Raw genomic sequence first — 19,579 nt, 5'->3', positions numbered from 1 at the left:
AGTGATGCCCAGTGCCATTAAGAACTTGTCGCGTGACCTTGGGCATTTCACTAGAATTCTGTAGATATCGTTTTTCTTAGGGAAAAAAAAAAAAAAGAAGAGGCCACCTTAGGTTTTTTAATGTCTGTTCCAGTTTTGTGGTTCCACCACTCAAGGAACCTTCAAACATCAGGGGGAACAGAGGGTTTAGGGACTTCTTTACTTTTTTTTTTTTCTTTTTGCACCATGAACCCTCAGGAGAGCCAAGTGATTACCTTCCTCAGCACTGAAGTGACATTCTCTCTGTCCCATAAACATTATCCTTGAAAGCTCTGCTTATGTGTGGTGGTCGGAAAATGTGGCCACAGATCTTGAAATGCTCCTTGCCCTGGATTACTTTCTGTCTATTGTGGAATTATGACATCTGCCCATTCATGAACAGGAGATTAGACTGTCTTTTCTTTCTTTTGTGTTCCCTCAAATGTATTCAGTGGTTCTACTTTAAAAATAAATACAAGTAACAATGAACAAGTATTATCCTTTTTACCAAGCAGACTGCTCTAACTTTATGGACAGAGATAAGTCACAGTGAGGACCTCAGTGGTGACAGGTGGCTGCTGTCCTGGGGAAAGCAAGGGCAAAGGAAAGTCTTTTAAGAAGGCATTGGGTGAATCAGGAAGCAGTCTTTTCGTTGAATTTAAATAATGCTGTTAAATGCTCAAGGACTATTTTAAAAAGGCATATTTTTTTTTTGTCAGACAAAAAGGTACAAAAGAACGGATACACGGAAGGTTGTTCTTAAGGCAATGGTAATATTTTCATAGTGCCCTCTAACCACTGCTGTGAAATGGTATCATTTCCACTTTTGAGCATGTATATTGTTCTCTCTTCATAAGGATCCATTAAAAATATGTTGCTTGTCAGAATATAGTTCCACTTTCAATCAGTCTGGGAAATGACAGTTTCTTCCCAAAAGGCCAACAGCAAGATTTTAAAAATTTTTGTTACTGTTAACAACTGTGATTTCTGGTACTGTTATGTTTTGTAGATTAGCGAGCAAAACATCTTAGGGAATATCAGTTAGAGTCGAGAGATGTTGGACAGTCATCCATTATGGATTTTTCGCATTCTCACTGATTATTTTCTGTCAAGTACACGGAGTCCTCGAATGTCATTCTTACCACCGTTTTTCTAGAAAATGCAAGTAAGAATTTACTTTGGGGATATCACGATCCACATAATTGTGAACTGTACCTGTTTTTAAAGGAGAGGCACAAGTTGTTCGAATCTTCATTAACTTACCAGGAGATAAGAAATTATGTGTTCATGTGGTATATAGTCAGTACATTTCAAAATAGTTTCAGACCCGTGTGTGATGCAGCTCCAGACACACAGAGCATGAGTGTCTGTCCCTTGCTTGTCATTTAGAGAAACTGTTGATAGTATTTAACTGAGCTAAGCCATCGGTTACTTATATTGAGCTGCAAAGAGAATATTCCACCCTAACTTTGCCACAGAACCTAAAATACGAATATGTTTCCCTTTAACATAACTGATCATCCTCTTGCATAGCTCAAGTTATTTCTAGAAGGCATGTAGCACTTGGAGAGACGCAGTTTAGCATGTATAAGTTAATTGGTAATCAGGCATGTGTTTAAAACTACTCTTGTGTTTGTATGTTAATGTGACTGGCTGAATACGATACATTTCATGCTATTTGTCATGTTGTTGCCTGTAATTTAGATGGAGCAGGTCCTGGCAGATTTACGCTTTTGCTGATTAGCACTTGGGATGCTGATGCATACAAAATATTTTTTTGTTGTTATGGGATTTTTAGTCCTTGTTTTTAGGTATGAACCAAACATTGTTTTGAGCCTATGATAGTCACTTGCTCTGATTTTGAAAAGTGGCTTCCCCGAGATGTTAAGTGGAGCAGAAAATCCAAGAAAATTTTATACTAATGAATTTGTTTGGGTAAAATAATAGGAGCTATTAAGGTTAAGTGAATAATAAACCATCTACTTGGAAATAATTCTTTGCCACTTAGTTGAACAAAAATAATTGGAACAAAAAAGTAGCACAGTAAAAGTGGTGTCAGGTCAAATAAATGATGTTGATGTAGTAAATAACTACTTGACTGATCCTTACCACGGACCGTTTTTTCTTTTCTTTTTTCCTTTTTGCTTCCATCCACTTAAAATTTCCTTTTGGAGGTTCTCTCTTCTGTTCTTTTGATTAAGGTGTGTTGTGTTGATCCCACTATTATGATTTTCATGTGCTTTTAGTTTGGCAGAAAAAAAAAGTTATATGTTAAAAAATACGAGTTTTATTTTCTGATAGGGATTGCATTCAGTGTGTAGATTGCTTTGGGTAGTACAGACATTTTAGCAATATTTGTCCTTCTAGTCCGTGGGCAGGGAATGTCTTTCCATTTCTTTGTCTCCTCTGGAGTTTCTTTCATCAGTGTTTTATAGTTTTCAGGAAACAGGCCTTTCACCTCTTTGCCAAGTTATGTTTTTTCCTAGGATATTGTATGGGTTTTGGTGCAGTTGTAAGTGGGCTTCATCCCTTACAAGTTTTAGCTTTAAAATGTCAAGAGGAAAACATTTTAAACCTTACTCAGATGTGTGTGTGTGTGTGTGTGTGTGTGTGTGTAATCTAAAATTTAATGTATGTATATATATATGTATATCTTAAATTTTAGATTATATATATTAGATATATATGCATACATTAAATTTTAAATTACCAGTCCGGTAGCAGCCACTACTGTCTTTCAAACATTGATTGGCTCCTATTCAGTTCTTTTCTCCTTAGGTAGAACCTGTTGTTTTTCTCCCCACAGCTATAATGCTACCCATTTGTAACTGTCTGGAAGTTGACATAGATCTGTAGAAGTTACCGAAAGTGTGTATATCCCAACACATCGTTGTTCTGCACTGTCTTTCTTTCTGAGCCAGCAATAGTGAACAGGTCAGCCCTCCAGACCTCCAGTGGGTCACCGCCCCAAGCTTTCCCACGTAAGACATAATGACACATAACACCGCTTGGATGCAGGGGTCTCTGCTTGTTTCTGATGGGACTTTCCCTCTGTTAATGGGGACTGTTTCTGATGGGGAAACAGTGGGGACTGTTTCCCTCTGTTAATGGGGACTGTTCCCTTGTTTCTGATGGGACTTTCCCTCTGTTAATATGAAACTCAGGAGGCAGAAAGAAGGGAAAAGACTAGAGGGATGGAGACCTAACTAGGCAGGGTGCAGGGTTTTGCTTTGGGGCACAGATTTGCGAGTCCAAATTTAACCCTTTGTGAGAAATGGCAACAATTGTGATTGGTTGTGTGCTCAAATTCATTTAAATGTAAAAAACAATGTTATTGGGGTGCCTCTCTAAGTGCGGACACTTGTGGGATGATAGGAAGCCTATTTGCAGTAGGGATCTCAAGTTCATGCTTTGATGACTTCTCTTTGAAGACCACGAATAACGGAAGGTTTTTCATAATGCTTCAGAGCCTATCATTTCCTTCATGATCTCTCAGGTCAGGTCAGGATTAGTTGGGTTGACCCGCTGTACTGGTCTTTACCTTGAAAACCAGATCTGGTCATAAAGGAAGGCAAGGATTTGGGGAAGCCTCATGACGAAGGGTCATCTGCCCTGTGACTTTCCCCCTGCTGTTGTCAGTTGTTCATTCCAGGCAGAGTTATTAGTCACTGTCAACATCGTTGATCAACAATGAATCTCCTCTACTCCAATCACAATCATTCACATGGGAGATTCTGACTATGTGAGTGCATTTCACAGAGGGTATTGTAGAATCATTTATCTGCTTCATAAAAATGAGAATTTTATCCTCCAGTAATGTACACAAAGTCCGTTAAAATATTTTTGTACTCTATTAAAGACCTTTAAAGAAAGGTAAATAAAATTTGGGTCAAGAGCCTTCAACTACTGCAGAAAAATATAATGGACTTTTTTTTTTCCCAAAGTGATTTTGAGTCATAAACATGGAAGAGTTACCAAGGAATTTATATATTGACTTACATGGTTAATTTCCCATATTAAAAACATGAAGTTGATCGTAATGAAAAGAAAATTTGTAAATATGTTCTCAGTGTCAATTGCGTGTGTCTACTTCTGTTCTAAATACTAGGGTGGGTCTTCTGTTCACCAAGGTTTTTATTAATCACTGCTTTTAAAACACTTGGTTTTAAATAGGAAAATACAGATCTCTGGTCTCTTTCACAAATATTAACCCAGTGACTATAAAGTAACCCATGGTGTGTTTTGTAACTCACTGCTTTTGTATGTTCTGGCTCGTTTGGTAACTTCACAGTCTTGGGTGGAAGAGAAAAGATCTTCAAGAGGCAAGAAGAGTAAAATTTAAACATCTCATGTTAAAATTCCTGCTAAATTTCATAAATGTAAAAAAAATGCTTTTATATTCCTATGGCTTCCTTATATCCTTCTGCCCTTTCATTAACAATGTGTGCTTTTTCACAGCTTAAAAAAGGCCAGCAAAACCAATTCTATATAATTGTCAAAAGCAGAGAAGTGACATCTGTTAAAAAAAAAAAAGACTTTATAATTTAGTTCATCTCCCTCATTTTGCAAATGTGGAAAATGAAATCCCAGAGGGATCTAAGGTCATCTAGCAAATGGTGGAGGTTTTAGGGCAAAGACCCCAGTGATCCTGTTCCTGGTCCAGATTATATTTCTTTTTCTTATTAGTGAACATTTTGAGTGAGCTCAAATCTCTCCAATTCTGATACCAGTCTTTGACGTATAAAAATCACAGAGGACATGCCTTTAGGAAAGAACGTACTGCATTCTTTTTTAAAAAGTATTTTGGTGCCATTGTCCATATTCATCTAGATTTTTGGGTTCATGATCCATATGGTTCTCTGGCGGTGACTGGACCTATCGAGAGTGTTTTCATTCAGTGTAAGAGTTGTCTAAAACATCTTCCTATAAAGAACATTGACATGAAAACTAACATTACTTCACAAACTAACTTTAACATAACCAGTATCAAACTAAAAAATATCATCACAATAATAGATAATAACCCCAACAGCTTTTTTTTTTTTTTTAAGGCTGTTAGTTGCATCAGGGATCATCCTTAGTTTTTCATGATTTGCTTATTTAATCCTATGAAGTAGATGCAGTTGTTATCTGTTTTGTAAGTTAGAGGCTTACAGCTTCCTCTCTGGAACGCATCTTAGAATTGAAATAATGTGTCTAAGGCTGCATAGCTAAGACAGGGCAGACTCGGAATTCGAATCCTTCTCTGGTGCAGGTGCCCACACTTTTTCTGGGTATATAATTTTAATAACTCCCCACATACTGGATTCCATTTGCCACTCAGGTTCTTAGAAGTTGGATGTATTTAGGGGCGCCTGGGTGGCTCATTCGGTTGGGCATCCGACTTCAGCTCAAGTTGTGATCTCACGGCTTGTGAGTTCAAGCCCCGTGTCGGGCTCTGTGCTGACAGCTCAGGGCCTGGAGCCTGCTTCGGATTCTGTGTCTCCCTCTCTCTCTGCCCCTCCCCAACTCATGCTCTGTCTGTCTGTCTCTCTGTCTCCCTCTCTGAAGAATAAATAAAACAGTAAAAAATTTTAAAAAGTTGAATGCATTTCACCGTGTAACAGTGTTCTCAAGTTCACTTGAACCATAAAGTGGCCTTAATAATATAACTTAACTATGTTACCTTAAAAAAAATTGTCTTCGGGACCAAAGTATTTATCTCCTGGTTTTTCTGAGAAAACACATTCTCTCTTGAGGAAGTAGAGCAGCGAAACTGGAATATTCTTTGGCCTTAGGTCTCCTAAGCTCGGCAGTCCTGTGACCACACTCTAACCATCCCCCTCCGTCCCGGAACATGGTTTTTTGCCACTGGCATGAAGGGAACCACATGACCTTGGCCCTCCCCATGATGACAGCCATTCCCACAAAAGCCACTCAGTATGAGTTCCTGGCTCATCGTAGACTAGTCCATACTAGTTTGTTTCCCAGCAAAGAAAGAAACACCTATGTGCCTTCTTTAACTACAGATAACCTGTGTCTCAGGTGGGTTAGCTCAGACCTCCCGGCAGTGAACTTTCCGCCTGATGGGGGAGTGTGGTGGCTACATGGGAATACAAAGATACGACCCCACGTTACTTCTTGTTTATAATTCTAAGTCTTACAACAACTAACCCTTCCAGAGTGAAATCTAAATGGACCAGATTCCTTTTTGATGCTGAGATGACCGATCTGGATTTTAGGAGAAGGTGTTCATTGCCCAGATTATGGTGAATATGCTCCGATAATAATTGGCCTATTCTGGTAGTTGTCCACGTATGTCAGCTGTATGTTGGATTATTCTGCAGTGCCCTCTGGAATTCAGAAGTTGATAGACATATTTTTGACACGAATGTGTTCATTAGAACAGAGATCAAAGTGCAACCTGTTTTTACAGGTGGGTGGACTATTTTAACGTATTTAATACGTTTAATACGTTTCATTTTTCTTCTACAAGATAAGACATTTTCCATAAGCAGGCTTTACTGTCAGAAATCATCTAATGAGTTACAGATACTCTTGTTACAGGAGAGACAGGTAGAAAGATGGAAAGGCTTATAAGGTAAAGACAGTGTATTTTCTACTTTGATTGGGAACTATCTTTTGGCTTCATGTTCCTAAAACTGTATTTTACCTCCTCTCCCTCAAAAAAAAAGAAAAAAGGCAAATATTAGCCTTCACCTTCATTATCCTATTGATTTATTTATAGGTAGTCGAATGAATTTACAAACCAAAGTGCAGCATAGTGATTTAAGCATTTTGCCATAAATCCTCATTCCTCTGTGTTTTGGGGTATGTTTGGAAGTTTCTCTTGTAACTGACCTTGTATCTCTTGCATCGTCAAGAATTCTGCATCCGACACAAGTGGACTTGAGCAGAAAAGTTGTTTTATTCCCATGCTGCTGCTGACGCCTTCTGGGTGCACGCTTGCTGTGAGCGGGGCTCACAAAGACAGCTGAGTCTTCAGACCCCTCTAATGATCTCTTCGTAATCCGTAAATATTTAGGCGAGAAGGCCCTACTGTGTGCACAAGCCCTGCTCTAGGATGTTCGATAAATATTCGTGGGGTAGCAAATAACGGCCATCCTATGGCATAACGTACCAGGCCACACAGCCGACGTGACAATAGGTTTGAAGGGTGGAAAATGGAAACCACTGAGCTTTTCAGCTGATCACAATCAAATCAGAACACATCAAAACAGCTGGTGTTCTGTGACTCAGAATCAATCAACCGGTTTTGAATCACCTCATACCTCTTTATTTCTCTTTACAGTTTCACAGAAGAGATTTAAGCCAGCATATGTCCTTCCCATTTGGTTAAATCCCTGCTTTGAGCAGCTTGGCTTTCATATTCTAATACCAGCGAATGAAACTGACTGTAACATAAAAGAAAAAAAAAATAGTGATAAGGGCCGGCATTAAGATGATTTCTTTAACCGACGTTGCTCCATTTGTATTAAGTAAACCGGGTAATCCTGCATGAGCAGCCTTGGTGTGGTTTAGAAACATGGCACCAGTCGTTGTACGTCTTGAAGTTCATCATCCATATTTTAATGATTATCCAACTCCCGGTATCTGGGGGAAGATCAACAGTAAGTTAGCAAATGAGAGTTAAAAGTTACGATGTATTCTGGTTTCTGACACTGGCTCTTCCTTTTGTTCTGCCAGGTACCTATTACACCATTCTTTGGCGAAGGTTATTCAGCAGTGGTGACCCCTTACAATCGAACACTCTACAAATTATTATCTCTGGACTCCCAGCTGACACCCTGCCGGAGGCAAGAGCTACTGAGCCAACTGGAACTGTGCCTTTTCTCTTGTCAAGGTTTTTTTCTTACACAGGAAAAAGGAAGAAAAAAAAAAAGATGAAGTTGGGCAAAGTGGAGCTCTGCCATTTTCTGCAGCTAATAGCGCTTTTCCTGTGTTTCTCTGGGATGAGTCAAGCAGAGCTCTCCAGGTCCAGATCAAAGCCCTATTTCCAATCAGGGAGGTCCCGGACCAAGCGCAGCTGGGTGTGGAATCAGTTCTTTGTGCTGGAGGAATACATGGGTTCAGACCCTCTCTATGTAGGAAAGGTAGGGCATTTGGCCTTTCAAAGTCGCAAATGATTATTGTGAATGTCTGCGATTGGATGGAGAACTGCTCTTTGTGCTTTGGGGATGGAACACGTAAACTTGTTGCTCCTGTGAAATAGTTCATGAAGTTTTTGGCATTAGTTCCTCTGAAAGTAGAGCCTGGGTTGGTATCCGTACAGTGAAGCCATAATTTAGGGAGTGATGCTTTAGTCCTGCATCCAGATGAGTCCGCAGATGTCTAGTTTACCAGGATTGTGGCACACTGATAAAACTTTTATTTCCAAAATTAGAACAAGAATATTCGCTGATAAATGAAGAGTGGTGGTGCTTCTAGCCAGTCGATTTGTTTTTTAGCTTCATTTTTGGGGGTCGGTACGGTGCACACACTAACTTTATGCGTATCTTTCCTTTTCTGATGCTTGCATTTGAAAAACTGCCAAGTGACATTATTGGGTCTGTTGTCCCTCAGTCATGAGCGGTTCTGACCCCCCTTTCCTTAGTGGTGGTCTTGTGTTGGTGGATCTGTGGTTTTGTTTTTTAGATTTTCTTTTTGGTTAAAAAATGAATGCGAACAGAAGTCAGTTTCTAATCGACATTAGACCAGAGGTGGGCACCTTGTGGTACATGGGTTCGGTGGCCACGTCGTCGTTGGAGCCAAATTGGGATGTTTCCCCTCCCGCCACAGATTCTTTCCCTTTGAATACTTGGGCATGGGATTTGCATTCAAATGCTTTCTGAACTGAGGGGACTTTGGAGAGAGCATGGCCTTTCCCCCTATCATCCTTGTATCCTGTTGCCAGTCTCTAGCCTACTGCAAGTTTGATAACGTTCATATTTGTAAAGATATTTGGAATTTCTCGTTTTGGTACTGGTAAAGAGTTTCTAAGTAGAACGCACTGGCAAGATGTCTATACATCCACATTTCTGTACTTTGCCAGTTTTCTGTGTCTATTCTTGATAAAATGGAGCGTAGCACACTGATGAACTTATCTGAGAGAATTTTCAATTTGAGTGCTTGAGGAAGAACCTTTGCCGTTTATTCCACGGATCATTGTTTCATTTGAACATACCTTAAATAAGAGTGAAACATCTGTTTTTGTTGATGAGTATCTGTATAAGTCAAGGTAATCTTCATTATGTTATTTTTCTTTTAATGCCTCTACGTTTTACAAATACCGATACTATATTATAAACAAAAAGGATGAACAAGTTAAGGGCTTCCAGGGATGTGGAGTAGGATATGCCCAATTGTAGCATTTTTCTGACCTAACAAAGAATATGTAAGTACACAGAGCCATTCTGCCTTAACCAGTAGGGTACCATCATATATACTGTGCATGTACTAAATCTCTCTGTCTCAGTCTCTCTTACCCATATTCTCGTAAACGAAGTGAGAGCAGTAATCATTATGCGGTGTTATTGACGAGGAATCTAGCTTTTAATTTCATTCATTTGTAATGAATATTTAACAGATTCATCAAAGTTTGTTTTCAGTAGATAGGTGTATAAAAATCAACTAATTCATAAAGAATCAGTAGTTATTAGCTGAAATCACACTTTTATGGGAATGTAAAATTTTCTAAAGGCAACGAAGATATTCCCATTAATTGAGTTTTAAATGGAGTTGCTTGAATGAGGTTGAGATTTTGAAATCAACATTACTTAAAATTTTTAAAGTGCTCTGATTTTAACTTTTAAAGTTTTCACATCATAATTGAGAGTGCGTATATCGAAATAATCCCTGTAAGTCCATTTAGAATTCTGGAAATGCATGCCCCTAGGTTAAATTCCTAATTCACATAAAGCTACTGGGCAATGCTGATGTCATTTTTCTAAGAGAGATTGTGGGATTCTTTGGTAATGTTATCTGTGCTTCTCTTTCAATTAATCAGCGACCATTGTTTAGTAGATTTTATGTGACAGGAAGCAAGTTTGTGTTTATCTCTTGCAGGCTATATGGGAGTGGGAGTTCAGAATTGCCATTCACAGTAAAAGAATGTCCAGGGTGGTAAATAGGTTAAAAAACCAACCAACCCATGACTGAAAAAAATACAGAAAAAAAGACAGTAAAATAATTTGAGACGGAGAGGGAATTTATAGACAAAGCATCAAAAGCTTCAAAGGAACAATTTACATTTGCTTAGGAGGAGGTGGCAGAGAACTTTTGAATACTTTTGGATTGTATGTATGAGATGCCAGAATGAATCTCCTTGGTTTGATGGTCTGAATAAGTAGTTATAACAATGAGTTTGACCTTGGTACATTTTCGATCACTTGGGGTATGTGGAATAAATAGATTTTCCTTTTTTTTTTTTAACTTGAGGAAGGTAATGGGTGTGACCAAAAGTTTTCATAGGACATAGAAAATGAAAAATTATAGATGTAGACGTGGAAGAATGGAGTGACAGATGTTCATGGAAAGGAAAGAAGGAACGCAATCGTTACTTTTTCTGGATGCATATTTAACCTGTAGTAATTGGATGGTCAGACTCTTCGCCTTCCTGACACAATCCAGCTACTTAATTTGGAAAATATAAATAATGACTTTGATGAACGTGATAGTCTAGTTTGATCACATAATGGATAAATACAGTGTGTGTCAGATCGACTTCAGTTTTATTGCGGACTCTATGACTTCCTACTCATTGTGGAACTTTGGATAAATTGCCCAATATTACTAAATTTTACTAATATTATTAAAATTTACTAAATATTACTAAAATCAGCTCTAAAATGGGAATAATGAAGGGCTGAGTTTGCTTCAGCATCTGATTCTTGATTTCAGCTCAGGTCATGATCTTGTGATCATGTGATCGAGCCTTGCGTCAGGCTCCATACTTGGCGCGCGCTCTCTCTCTCTCTCTCTCTCTCTCTCAACCCCGTTTCCCCATTCATGCTCTTTCTCTGTCTCTCTCTCTCAAAATAAATAATAAACATTAAAAAAATAAAGACAGTGGGGTTAATAATACCTATAATCCAAGTGTCTTTCTGAGAATAAATGAGATCAAAATATTTGGAACATACATTAATTTAATCTAGACATTCTATTTATCTACTTTACATATACTGTTTATAAAAACAACTGCATTCCAGATGATCTATTGTGTGTCCAGGGTTGTATTTGTTATCCTTCAAGTGAAAGCAGACATCATTTTATGTACTAAATAGTACTTAAACTTTTTGCAGTCATTTAGGAGAATGGTCTGTGTAGGGTGTGCTTAGAAATACAGCACATCTTCATATTTCTTTCTGAGTAGACTATGGCAAAAATATGGTTAGTAAGCAGGTGATTCTTTAAACACAGGGAATTCACATGTCAGAGAGATCGTATCTAATTCTTTAGACCTTCAAATTTGGAGACCATATTTATGGATGGTGGGCAACAAGATGTATTAAATGAAATTTGGTCATTAGGACATTGAGGCTAATGTGGTTAGAAGATGGCTGGTGCTATTATTATTATTTTAGGCAGTTTCCTGGGTTTGTGTAACATAACAAGTCAAGACCAAAGTAGAACAGTCTGTGGAAGGGGACCAGCAGTGCTTCTAGAACCCTCATCAAGAGACCTCCTTGGTACATACTTCTGGGCTGTGTTAGAATCTGACATTTACCGTTAGCATCCCACTTTATTCTTGTGATACAAATTGATAAACTCATGGATCTAAATATATAGACTTAAGGAAAGAATCACTAGACATTACTGTGGCAGGACTTTTTTATTGAGGCGTAATTGATATATAACATGTATGTATGTAAATATATACGCATATATACATGTGTACGTACATATACATACATATATGTATAACGTATTATATTGGTATATTAGTTTTAGGCTTACAGCATAATGGTTCAATATTTGTATGTATTATGAAATGTTCACTATAGTAAATCTAGTTAGAATCTGTCACCTTACACTTTACATTGCTACAATTTTATTTTTTTCTTGTAATGGGAACTTTTTAAGATTTCCCCCCTTAGGAATTTTCAGATATACAGTGGAGTGTCATTAACTATAGTCACCATGCCGTACAGAGTACCGTTTCAAAGACTAATAGTGTGCCCTTCTCTAAGAGTAGCTCTTAATTACCGTCATGACTGTTTTCTTGTCCTTTTACAGGGAGAATTAGGTGGAGAGTCCTCCCCCGCCCCTCCCCCCCCACCCCGTGACTTAATGTCACCCTGAACTGGCTGTTTGAAGTACACAGGAAGTAGCAGTTTCCAGCCTTCTCATTGCATCACAATGCACTTTTCTAGATTAGTCTTTTCCTTGCCTTGGCATTTCTCACTAAATGTCCCCTTAACCATCTGACACAAAAAAATTTGTCTACAGAACCACTCGGCCTCTGTTCCAGGTATTAAGTGTTTTTCATCTCTTCTGCCCATAATGGGCTGCTAGCTGATGGCTGTGCTCTGGGCTGTTACTTTCCCTGAAATGTGTGCTTCGTGCCTGTTCCGCGGTCGGCTCTCTAGCTGTTAACATCACTCTTGCCTTTTAGGCTACTCTCCTCTCTTCCCTCCTCATTCAGGCAGAATTTATACCTGTTACCCTGGTCGAAATCAAATATATAAGAAATGCAGTGTGGGATTCACTCTGCTTTAAATTTAAGCTTGCTGGAAAGCGTTGGTGAGCATTTTCCGTGCATTTGATTGCACCTCAGCAATATCTCCTACCAAGAGATTCTCTGTCTCCTGATAACGGAAGCTATGTTCAGCGTTCCAGAAAAGAAATATTCATCTTGAAAATAGGTTGTGTTTAAAAACTGAGTTCTGCATTAGATTCCTTAATGGGGCGAATTTATATTAGATGCACAAAAAGAAAATAATCACACATATTAATTCCTTAGGAAAGAGCATGTTCATCATAGTCAAATTTCTATTTTATAGATTTGGGAGAGCAAGAATGCAAAAGTGTCCTCCAAATCTATAGATGACTTAAAGTTGGCTCCGGTCGTAGAAGACAGCAAAATACAGTTCGTTTGCCCTCTGTATGTATGGAAAACCCCCTTTTCGTATTGTCTTCATAAGCAGAGTGAATTAAGAAGACTCTTGTTCTTATCTTTTTGTTTCTTTGCTAATAGAAATGGAGGGCTCCTGTGGCTTCAAAATGAATTTGGACTTGGATCAGCTCTATGGGATACAAATACGTTTAGATATTTAGAAATACTCTTTTGACAGTTATTTTTAGCTTTTATACTCCAGCATAACTAGTAAGTATTAAATGCATTTTCTTCGCATAAGATCAATGATTCAGAGTCTTTGTTTATTTCCTTTAAACTATGATGGAAATAAAACATGTCAGTTTTTGCCACTAAAATGAAAAATCCTACCATTAATTTAGTTTAACATTGCTCGTTTTCTCTTTAAAGTTATCTTAGGTTAGAAATGAAGGTTACGATTGCCAAAGGCTTTATCAGGGGAGGCTGCACAGCTCTAGATGGAGGAGAGAGAACTTACAGTTATCAGCCTAATAATAGTCAACCTAGGTAGTGTAGGCTCTAAATTTTGTGAGTATCTGTGTTGGTCAAAGTCACTTAAAAATGCTGTCATTTTTAATGTGTGTGTTTTTTTTTTTTTTGGTACGTATTTTACTTGTTGCCCATTGATGGGAGAAGCAAAAATTAATGTTCATTCTATACCACTGTGTTTTTATGTAGTATGAAGCTGTGTTTTTAAGTGCAAACGACAAGAGATAACGTAAAATGATGTTATCAGGCACTTTCTATACTAAGTGCACTGTAATTGTTTGACAAGCTCTATATGCAGGGCTTATTGATAGAGTCACAGAAATTGCAGCAGTCTCCGTAACTCACCAAGATAATTGACAGATTTAGATAAATAGCAGGGCGGTCACTGAGCCTTTGCTGGTTCAAGCATATGGATAAGAACTGTATTGGAAGAAATTTCATCCTGATCATTTTGCATGATTTGTATTGATTATCTGTCATAATGATTATGGTCACCAGAGCGAAATTGTAGTTTGTATGAATATGCTTAACATTATCTCCCCCAAACTCACTTTGGCATGCTGTAAAGCCTGTCTTAACGTTCTCTTCTTTTTTCTCTCTCCTTTCTCTTCTTCAAATGCTTACCAAGGGCCTATTCTATGATAGGTATTGTGTTAGGTAGGAGAGTTAAAACACACACACACACACACGCGCGCGCACACACACACGCGGGCACACACACACACACACACACACACACACACACCCCACTCTTCTCCTTCATAAAATTTAGTCTGGTTGATAAGCCAAGAAGGTAACCAGATGGCATGGGGAAGCAGTAAATTCTACAGGTAATCTACAGCTGTGGAGGTGGGAAAAACAGAGGAACTAATTCATGCATCCGTGAACAAATGCTTGCATGAGGATACCTGACATACCTCTGTGATTTCATAATCCTTTTATACAATCTTCAAACCAAAGCAATAAAAAAATACTTTCTTTTAACGTAGGACAGAGTCTTTTAAAATTATATTGGGGGGAAACTTTATGCAGTAGAAACATCAATAAATAGAAACCCTAGGTTATATACTTACAAGTTCCTTGTTTTTGAGCACTGTTCTAAAACATAATAAAATGTTATCCTCACAAATATAAAATGGAGATCAAATAGGTAAACACTTTAGAATTTTTATTTTAAAATAACTTCGGACTTACAAAAGGTTGCAGAGTACTTTTCCCAAACCCATCCTTTCCAAATGTTAGTATTGGACACGACTATACTTAATATTTAAACCATGAAATTAACATGGATATATTACTATTTACAACAAATTGTAGTCAAAAATTTCCAACTATTACAATAAAGTAAAGCAAAAGTTTGGAATTGCGAGTAGCTTGTTTTGAGAGTATTCTGCAAGTCAAGCAAACGTTTCTAACAAATTTTAACTTGATAGATGAGTGATGTCTTGCAATATGAATAGTGCATGATGCCGAACATCACACGATCACAACTGTGCCAATGGTTCTTGAAATTTGCTTTTGCATACAAATGCTGTGGATTACAAGCATGTTTCCAGAACCAATTAGGCTTGCAAACCAAGGTTTTACTGTACTTTGTCTGATAGGAGCCTACCTAGTATCACATTTCACACTTATTTTGTGATCTGGGTCTTTTCCAGTCTGGGATGGTTCATCAGTCTTTCATTGTCATTCTTGACCAGTGATTTGGTAGCATATTTAAAATTTTTTTTTAATGTTTATTTATTTTTGAGAGAGAGAGAGAATGGGAAAGGGACGTAGAAGGAAACAAAGAGTCTGAAGCAGCCTCCAGGCTCCAAGCTGTTAGCTAGCACAGAGCCCGATGTGAGGCTCGAGCCCACAAACTGTGAGATCGTGACCTGAGCTGAAGTCAGACGCGTAACCAACTGAGCTACCCAGGAGCCCCTTGGTAGCATATTTTCCGATCTGGCTTAGTTTCATGTTTCTTCCTAATGGAGACATTTTAGGTGATGTATTGACAAGGATGCCACAGAGGGGATGTTGTTCACTCCTCAGTGCCTTTTGTCAGGAGGACGTTGATACGATTCATTAGTGGTGATGTTGACTTTGGTCACTTGGTTAATGTGCTGTCTCTAGGTTCTTCTGAAAATACATGTGAAAGTTTTGAAATCTTAAAGGAGGTATAAAATTATTTAAGCTGTCACTATGGATTAGAATAAATACTACCACTGGTTTGAAGGGGCTTCTTGGGTGACGGTCCATTCATTGTCCATTTTTAGGGATGAGGGCGTCGTTTCATGGGTCGAATTTAAATCTGTAATACAATCAGGTAATGTCCACGATTTTACATAGAAATTGATCTTATTCTCCCAAAGCACATCAATTTAGTATGTCTCAGGGAAATTGATATTTTTTTTCTTTTGAACCAGGCAACAATAATCTCTAAAGTCCAGGATTCCAATAAGATGTTTACTGACATAGAGTTACAAGAGCTTTCTCTCCCATTGTTTACAAAAAATAAAGAGCTGTTTTACATTGGAAGGTATGCCACAAATACTTAACCCTCATAATTGTAAATTGTAAATATCGTTTGAGAAAATAATAGATACTCAGGTTTGGCTAAGGTAGAAAAAGTAGCTCAAGAGAGTGCCATCAGATGTCTTACATTTTAATATATTCACAGGAGAATTGAAATCTAAACAGTGAAGAGAATTATATTTAGTGTTTGAAAAGATTTAGTAATGACAGTTTCTTCTAATGATTCTTTTAAGAGCCTATAAAATTTCTGTTTCGTGGTGAATGCTGATTAAATCTTCAGCGTTAGAAAGGAACCATTCTTATATCAGAAATGAGATTATTGATACATTTGGAAGTAAAACAAGAAAGGGAGCAACCATTAGAGCTATAATTTAGAAGAGTTAGAAAACAAATATGGATGCTTATATCAATTCTCAGAAGTAAATTTCTGGAAAAATGTTAATAAGATATTTTAGGTCTATAAAATATTTTGTTTTCTTGCAAAGTATCAGATTCAGTTGTGCTACTGCTGAGCCCTTTTAACAAATGTTTTTGAAACTTCTGCCTTTACAAACGGCACGTGTTCAAGAAGGAACAAATACATTTACAGTGCTCTCAAATCATACTACTTACTAAAATTTAACAAATCTTGAAGGTGAATATGGTTGGAGTGATAAGCAGTGGTAATAATGGAGAGATTACGTGGTATTTAGTCAGGATGCAGAAATATTAAAAATGAACCCTAGAACTGAAATCTTCAGAAAAGGGTTGCAAAGAGAACAAACTATTGAGAGTCTGGGAAGAAAATGTTTAGGACTTTTATTCCATTTTATTAAAAAAAAACTGCCATCCTTCAAAAATTCTCATTTTTGGATATAATACACTTCAGGAGTTTTTAACTGATAAAAGTACCATTTCAAACAAGCAGGGTGACCATTAGCCCAACCCAGAAGGGGTTGTAAAAGAGAGATCAAGGAGTGTTTGTAACCAGTTGGCCCTACCTGCATTGCAGCACAGTATTCCATTCCATGGTATGGGCTCGTGGAGCATTTGTTAGGTTGGCCTGGACCAAGATAGGTTCCAAAATCAACGTAGCTTACTTTTGCATCTCATGGCTTAACATTTCACTGGAAGGGAAGGTCTGAACATACCTCAGTCGGTGACATCTAGAGAAAAGGAAATGGCCGGGAAAATACTCATGCTGGACTCAGCCAGCCTTGGGTCTTCTTAGGCCGAGAGCCTGGAAGTTGTCTTTAGAACTGTCACCACACAAGCAAAAGAGAGAGAGCCCAAAAGATGTGTGTTTGGTTGAGGGGTGGGGTGGGGCAGTGCAATAGAGTAAGGTGAGGCCATCTCCATTCCTTGTTAAATTAGAATCCTCGTCTTCTGTAAGATAAATGCAGACTAATTTCTCAAGATGGGGCTGTGTTACCGGAATGGCAATTACAAGAACCAAAATGATTAACATCATTCTGGCAAGTTTTGTGTGTAAACAGTGTGCAATTATCTGATAAGAATGCTTCCCTTAGAATATTTACTTATCTTCTTAGTTAAAATGCTGACATGTTTTAAGGTATTTAACTGAAAACACACAATCAAGATTTGGACAACACATACATAATGCTCTCAACAGATGTGGGTTTGAAAGATTTGTGATGATCACTAGTGAAATTAGTCAAACCCTACTTAAATTAGATTTTGCTCATTTGTGAGTCATTTAAGGGTCCACACTGGAGCAGAATGTGTGTGGCGAGTAAAAGATTACACATCCTGCACTTGGTTTGAAATGAAGAAGAAGTAAAAGTCAGCATTTCCTTTTTCACAACATATTGGAAAAACTCAGTTCTGTATCTCACACCCACTCTATCCTTGACACAGTTTATATAATTTTCTCAACTGAATCATAACAGAGCTGAATTTAGGCCGCTAGCTAATTTTGCTTATTCAGGGGAAGCAGATACTGGTGAGCCATAGTCTTTGGGATTCAGTGTAATTATATATAAGAGAAGTGAAGCTATCAACAGTTAAGACTGATTGCTAGTCACACATGGAGTCTAAAGAGACCCAGAGCCACGTCGAAAATAAGGTGACTGGAGTTGTGCAGCAGATACACGACCTCGGAGACGTTTTTTTACAAAGATTGGTATCGAATGATGGCATGGCATCATGAAGCTTGACACTGAAATTAAAAACACAAGCTTTGTTGCAAAGGCTAAGTTATCTCTTTGATCCTTATAACATCTGCAAGTAGACTTTTACCTGTGGCATAACAGCTCTGTTCGGTACATTTGGAAGAGCAGTTGTGGGGTGTAATGATCCGAAACAAGGCTGTTTGTCCCATTGATTAGATCGTGTGTTGGAAACGTGAGTACAATTGATGATGGAAAGTATATACCAATGAATGAGGACTCGTAGTAAGGGTCAGAGGGAGGCGATGCGTTCGGTTTCCGATCCAATTAAGATTTCACTGTGGCACTGATGCTGAAAAACATAGAGACTAATATTCAAACTATTAACATCTTGTAATATACGTAGTTGAGTGCCACTCTCTTCACACCCTCTGTGGCTTCTGACTTATGTTTAAGTTTGAGTCTTCCATAAATTCTGGGCACACTGACAGAGTCCAGTCTGATACAGTACTCCATTTTTTGTTTTCTAGCCAGAGCTAAAAGGATGTGTGGGAGAAATGGAAGCTTTAAGGAGGAAGGATTTTAAGTTACTCGAGAGGCTTCACCAGTTATGCAATAGCTTCTTTACTGTTTTTCCAAGCCATGACCTCTCTTGGAATTTAGCAAAAAAAAAAAAAAAATCTTGTGTGTAATTTTGGCTATGAAATATGCATTATCGCATTTTTTTACACACATCACGTGTATCTTTAATGTGGAAATCCAAATATTATGTAAACATAAGATATTTTCAGCAAAAAGAAAAGACCCTTATTTTTACTTGTTTTTCATATTAGAGCTGCCTGGGGCTTTCAGGCTCGTTTACTATAATCTCTGAATTTAGAATTTATTTTTAATGTTTGTTTATTTTTGGGAGAGAGGGAGAGAATGCTGGGGGAGTGGCAGAGGGAGACAGGATCCCAAGCAGGCTCCGCGCCGACAACAGAGAGCCCGACGCGGGGCTTGAACTCACGAAACATGAGGTCATGACCAGAGCCAAAGTTGGACGCTTAACGGAGCCACCCAGGTGTCCCAATTCAGAAATTTCTCATACAGTTTCTCTGATGGCTGATCAGGGAGATCAGGTAGCTTCAGGTCTCTTTTAGTTGGTGCACGAATGGTGGTGGAAACACACATTTCAGTCGTGTGCACTGGGTTTGAGTCCTGACTCCCACCCCTGGAGACTGGTGACTTTGAGCAAATAGCTTATTTTTTTTGATTCATTCACTTCTAAAATAGGAACAAAATATTCATCTCACAAGGCTTTTGAAACCATAAAAAGTGTTAATATGAAAGCATAAAATAAAGTATAAAAATGAGCGAATATATTTACAGAAGT

The 19,579-nt window shown here is 38.1% G+C and overlaps 1 protein-coding gene across 2 annotated transcripts in view; it reads left to right on the top strand.

Moving 5' to 3' along the window:
* Window positions 1-7,901: 7,901 nt before the first annotated feature.
* The window catches only part of CDH7 (cadherin 7), a 105,858-nt gene continuing 94,180 nt past the window's right edge, over window positions 7,902-19,579 (top strand). The window contains exon 1 of one of the 2 annotated variants that reach the window (XM_047086305.1): window positions 7,902-8,111. In XM_047086305.1, the coding sequence (XP_046942261.1) occupies window positions 7,902-8,111 (210 nt within the window). The remainder of the gene's footprint in view (window positions 8,112-19,579) is intronic. The other variant, XM_047086306.1, reaches the window with a different exon arrangement.

This window comes from Lynx rufus, unplaced genomic scaffold, assembly GCF_022079265.1.
Source record: "Lynx rufus isolate CCGP_SWC_20201006 ecotype Redwood Valley unplaced genomic scaffold, mLynRuf1.p SCAF_20, whole genome shotgun sequence".
Classification (NCBI taxonomy): domain Eukaryota; kingdom Metazoa; phylum Chordata; class Mammalia; order Carnivora; family Felidae; genus Lynx; species Lynx rufus.
Note: the sequence above shows the minus strand (reverse complement) of the source record. Positions and strands in the feature narration are given on the sequence as shown.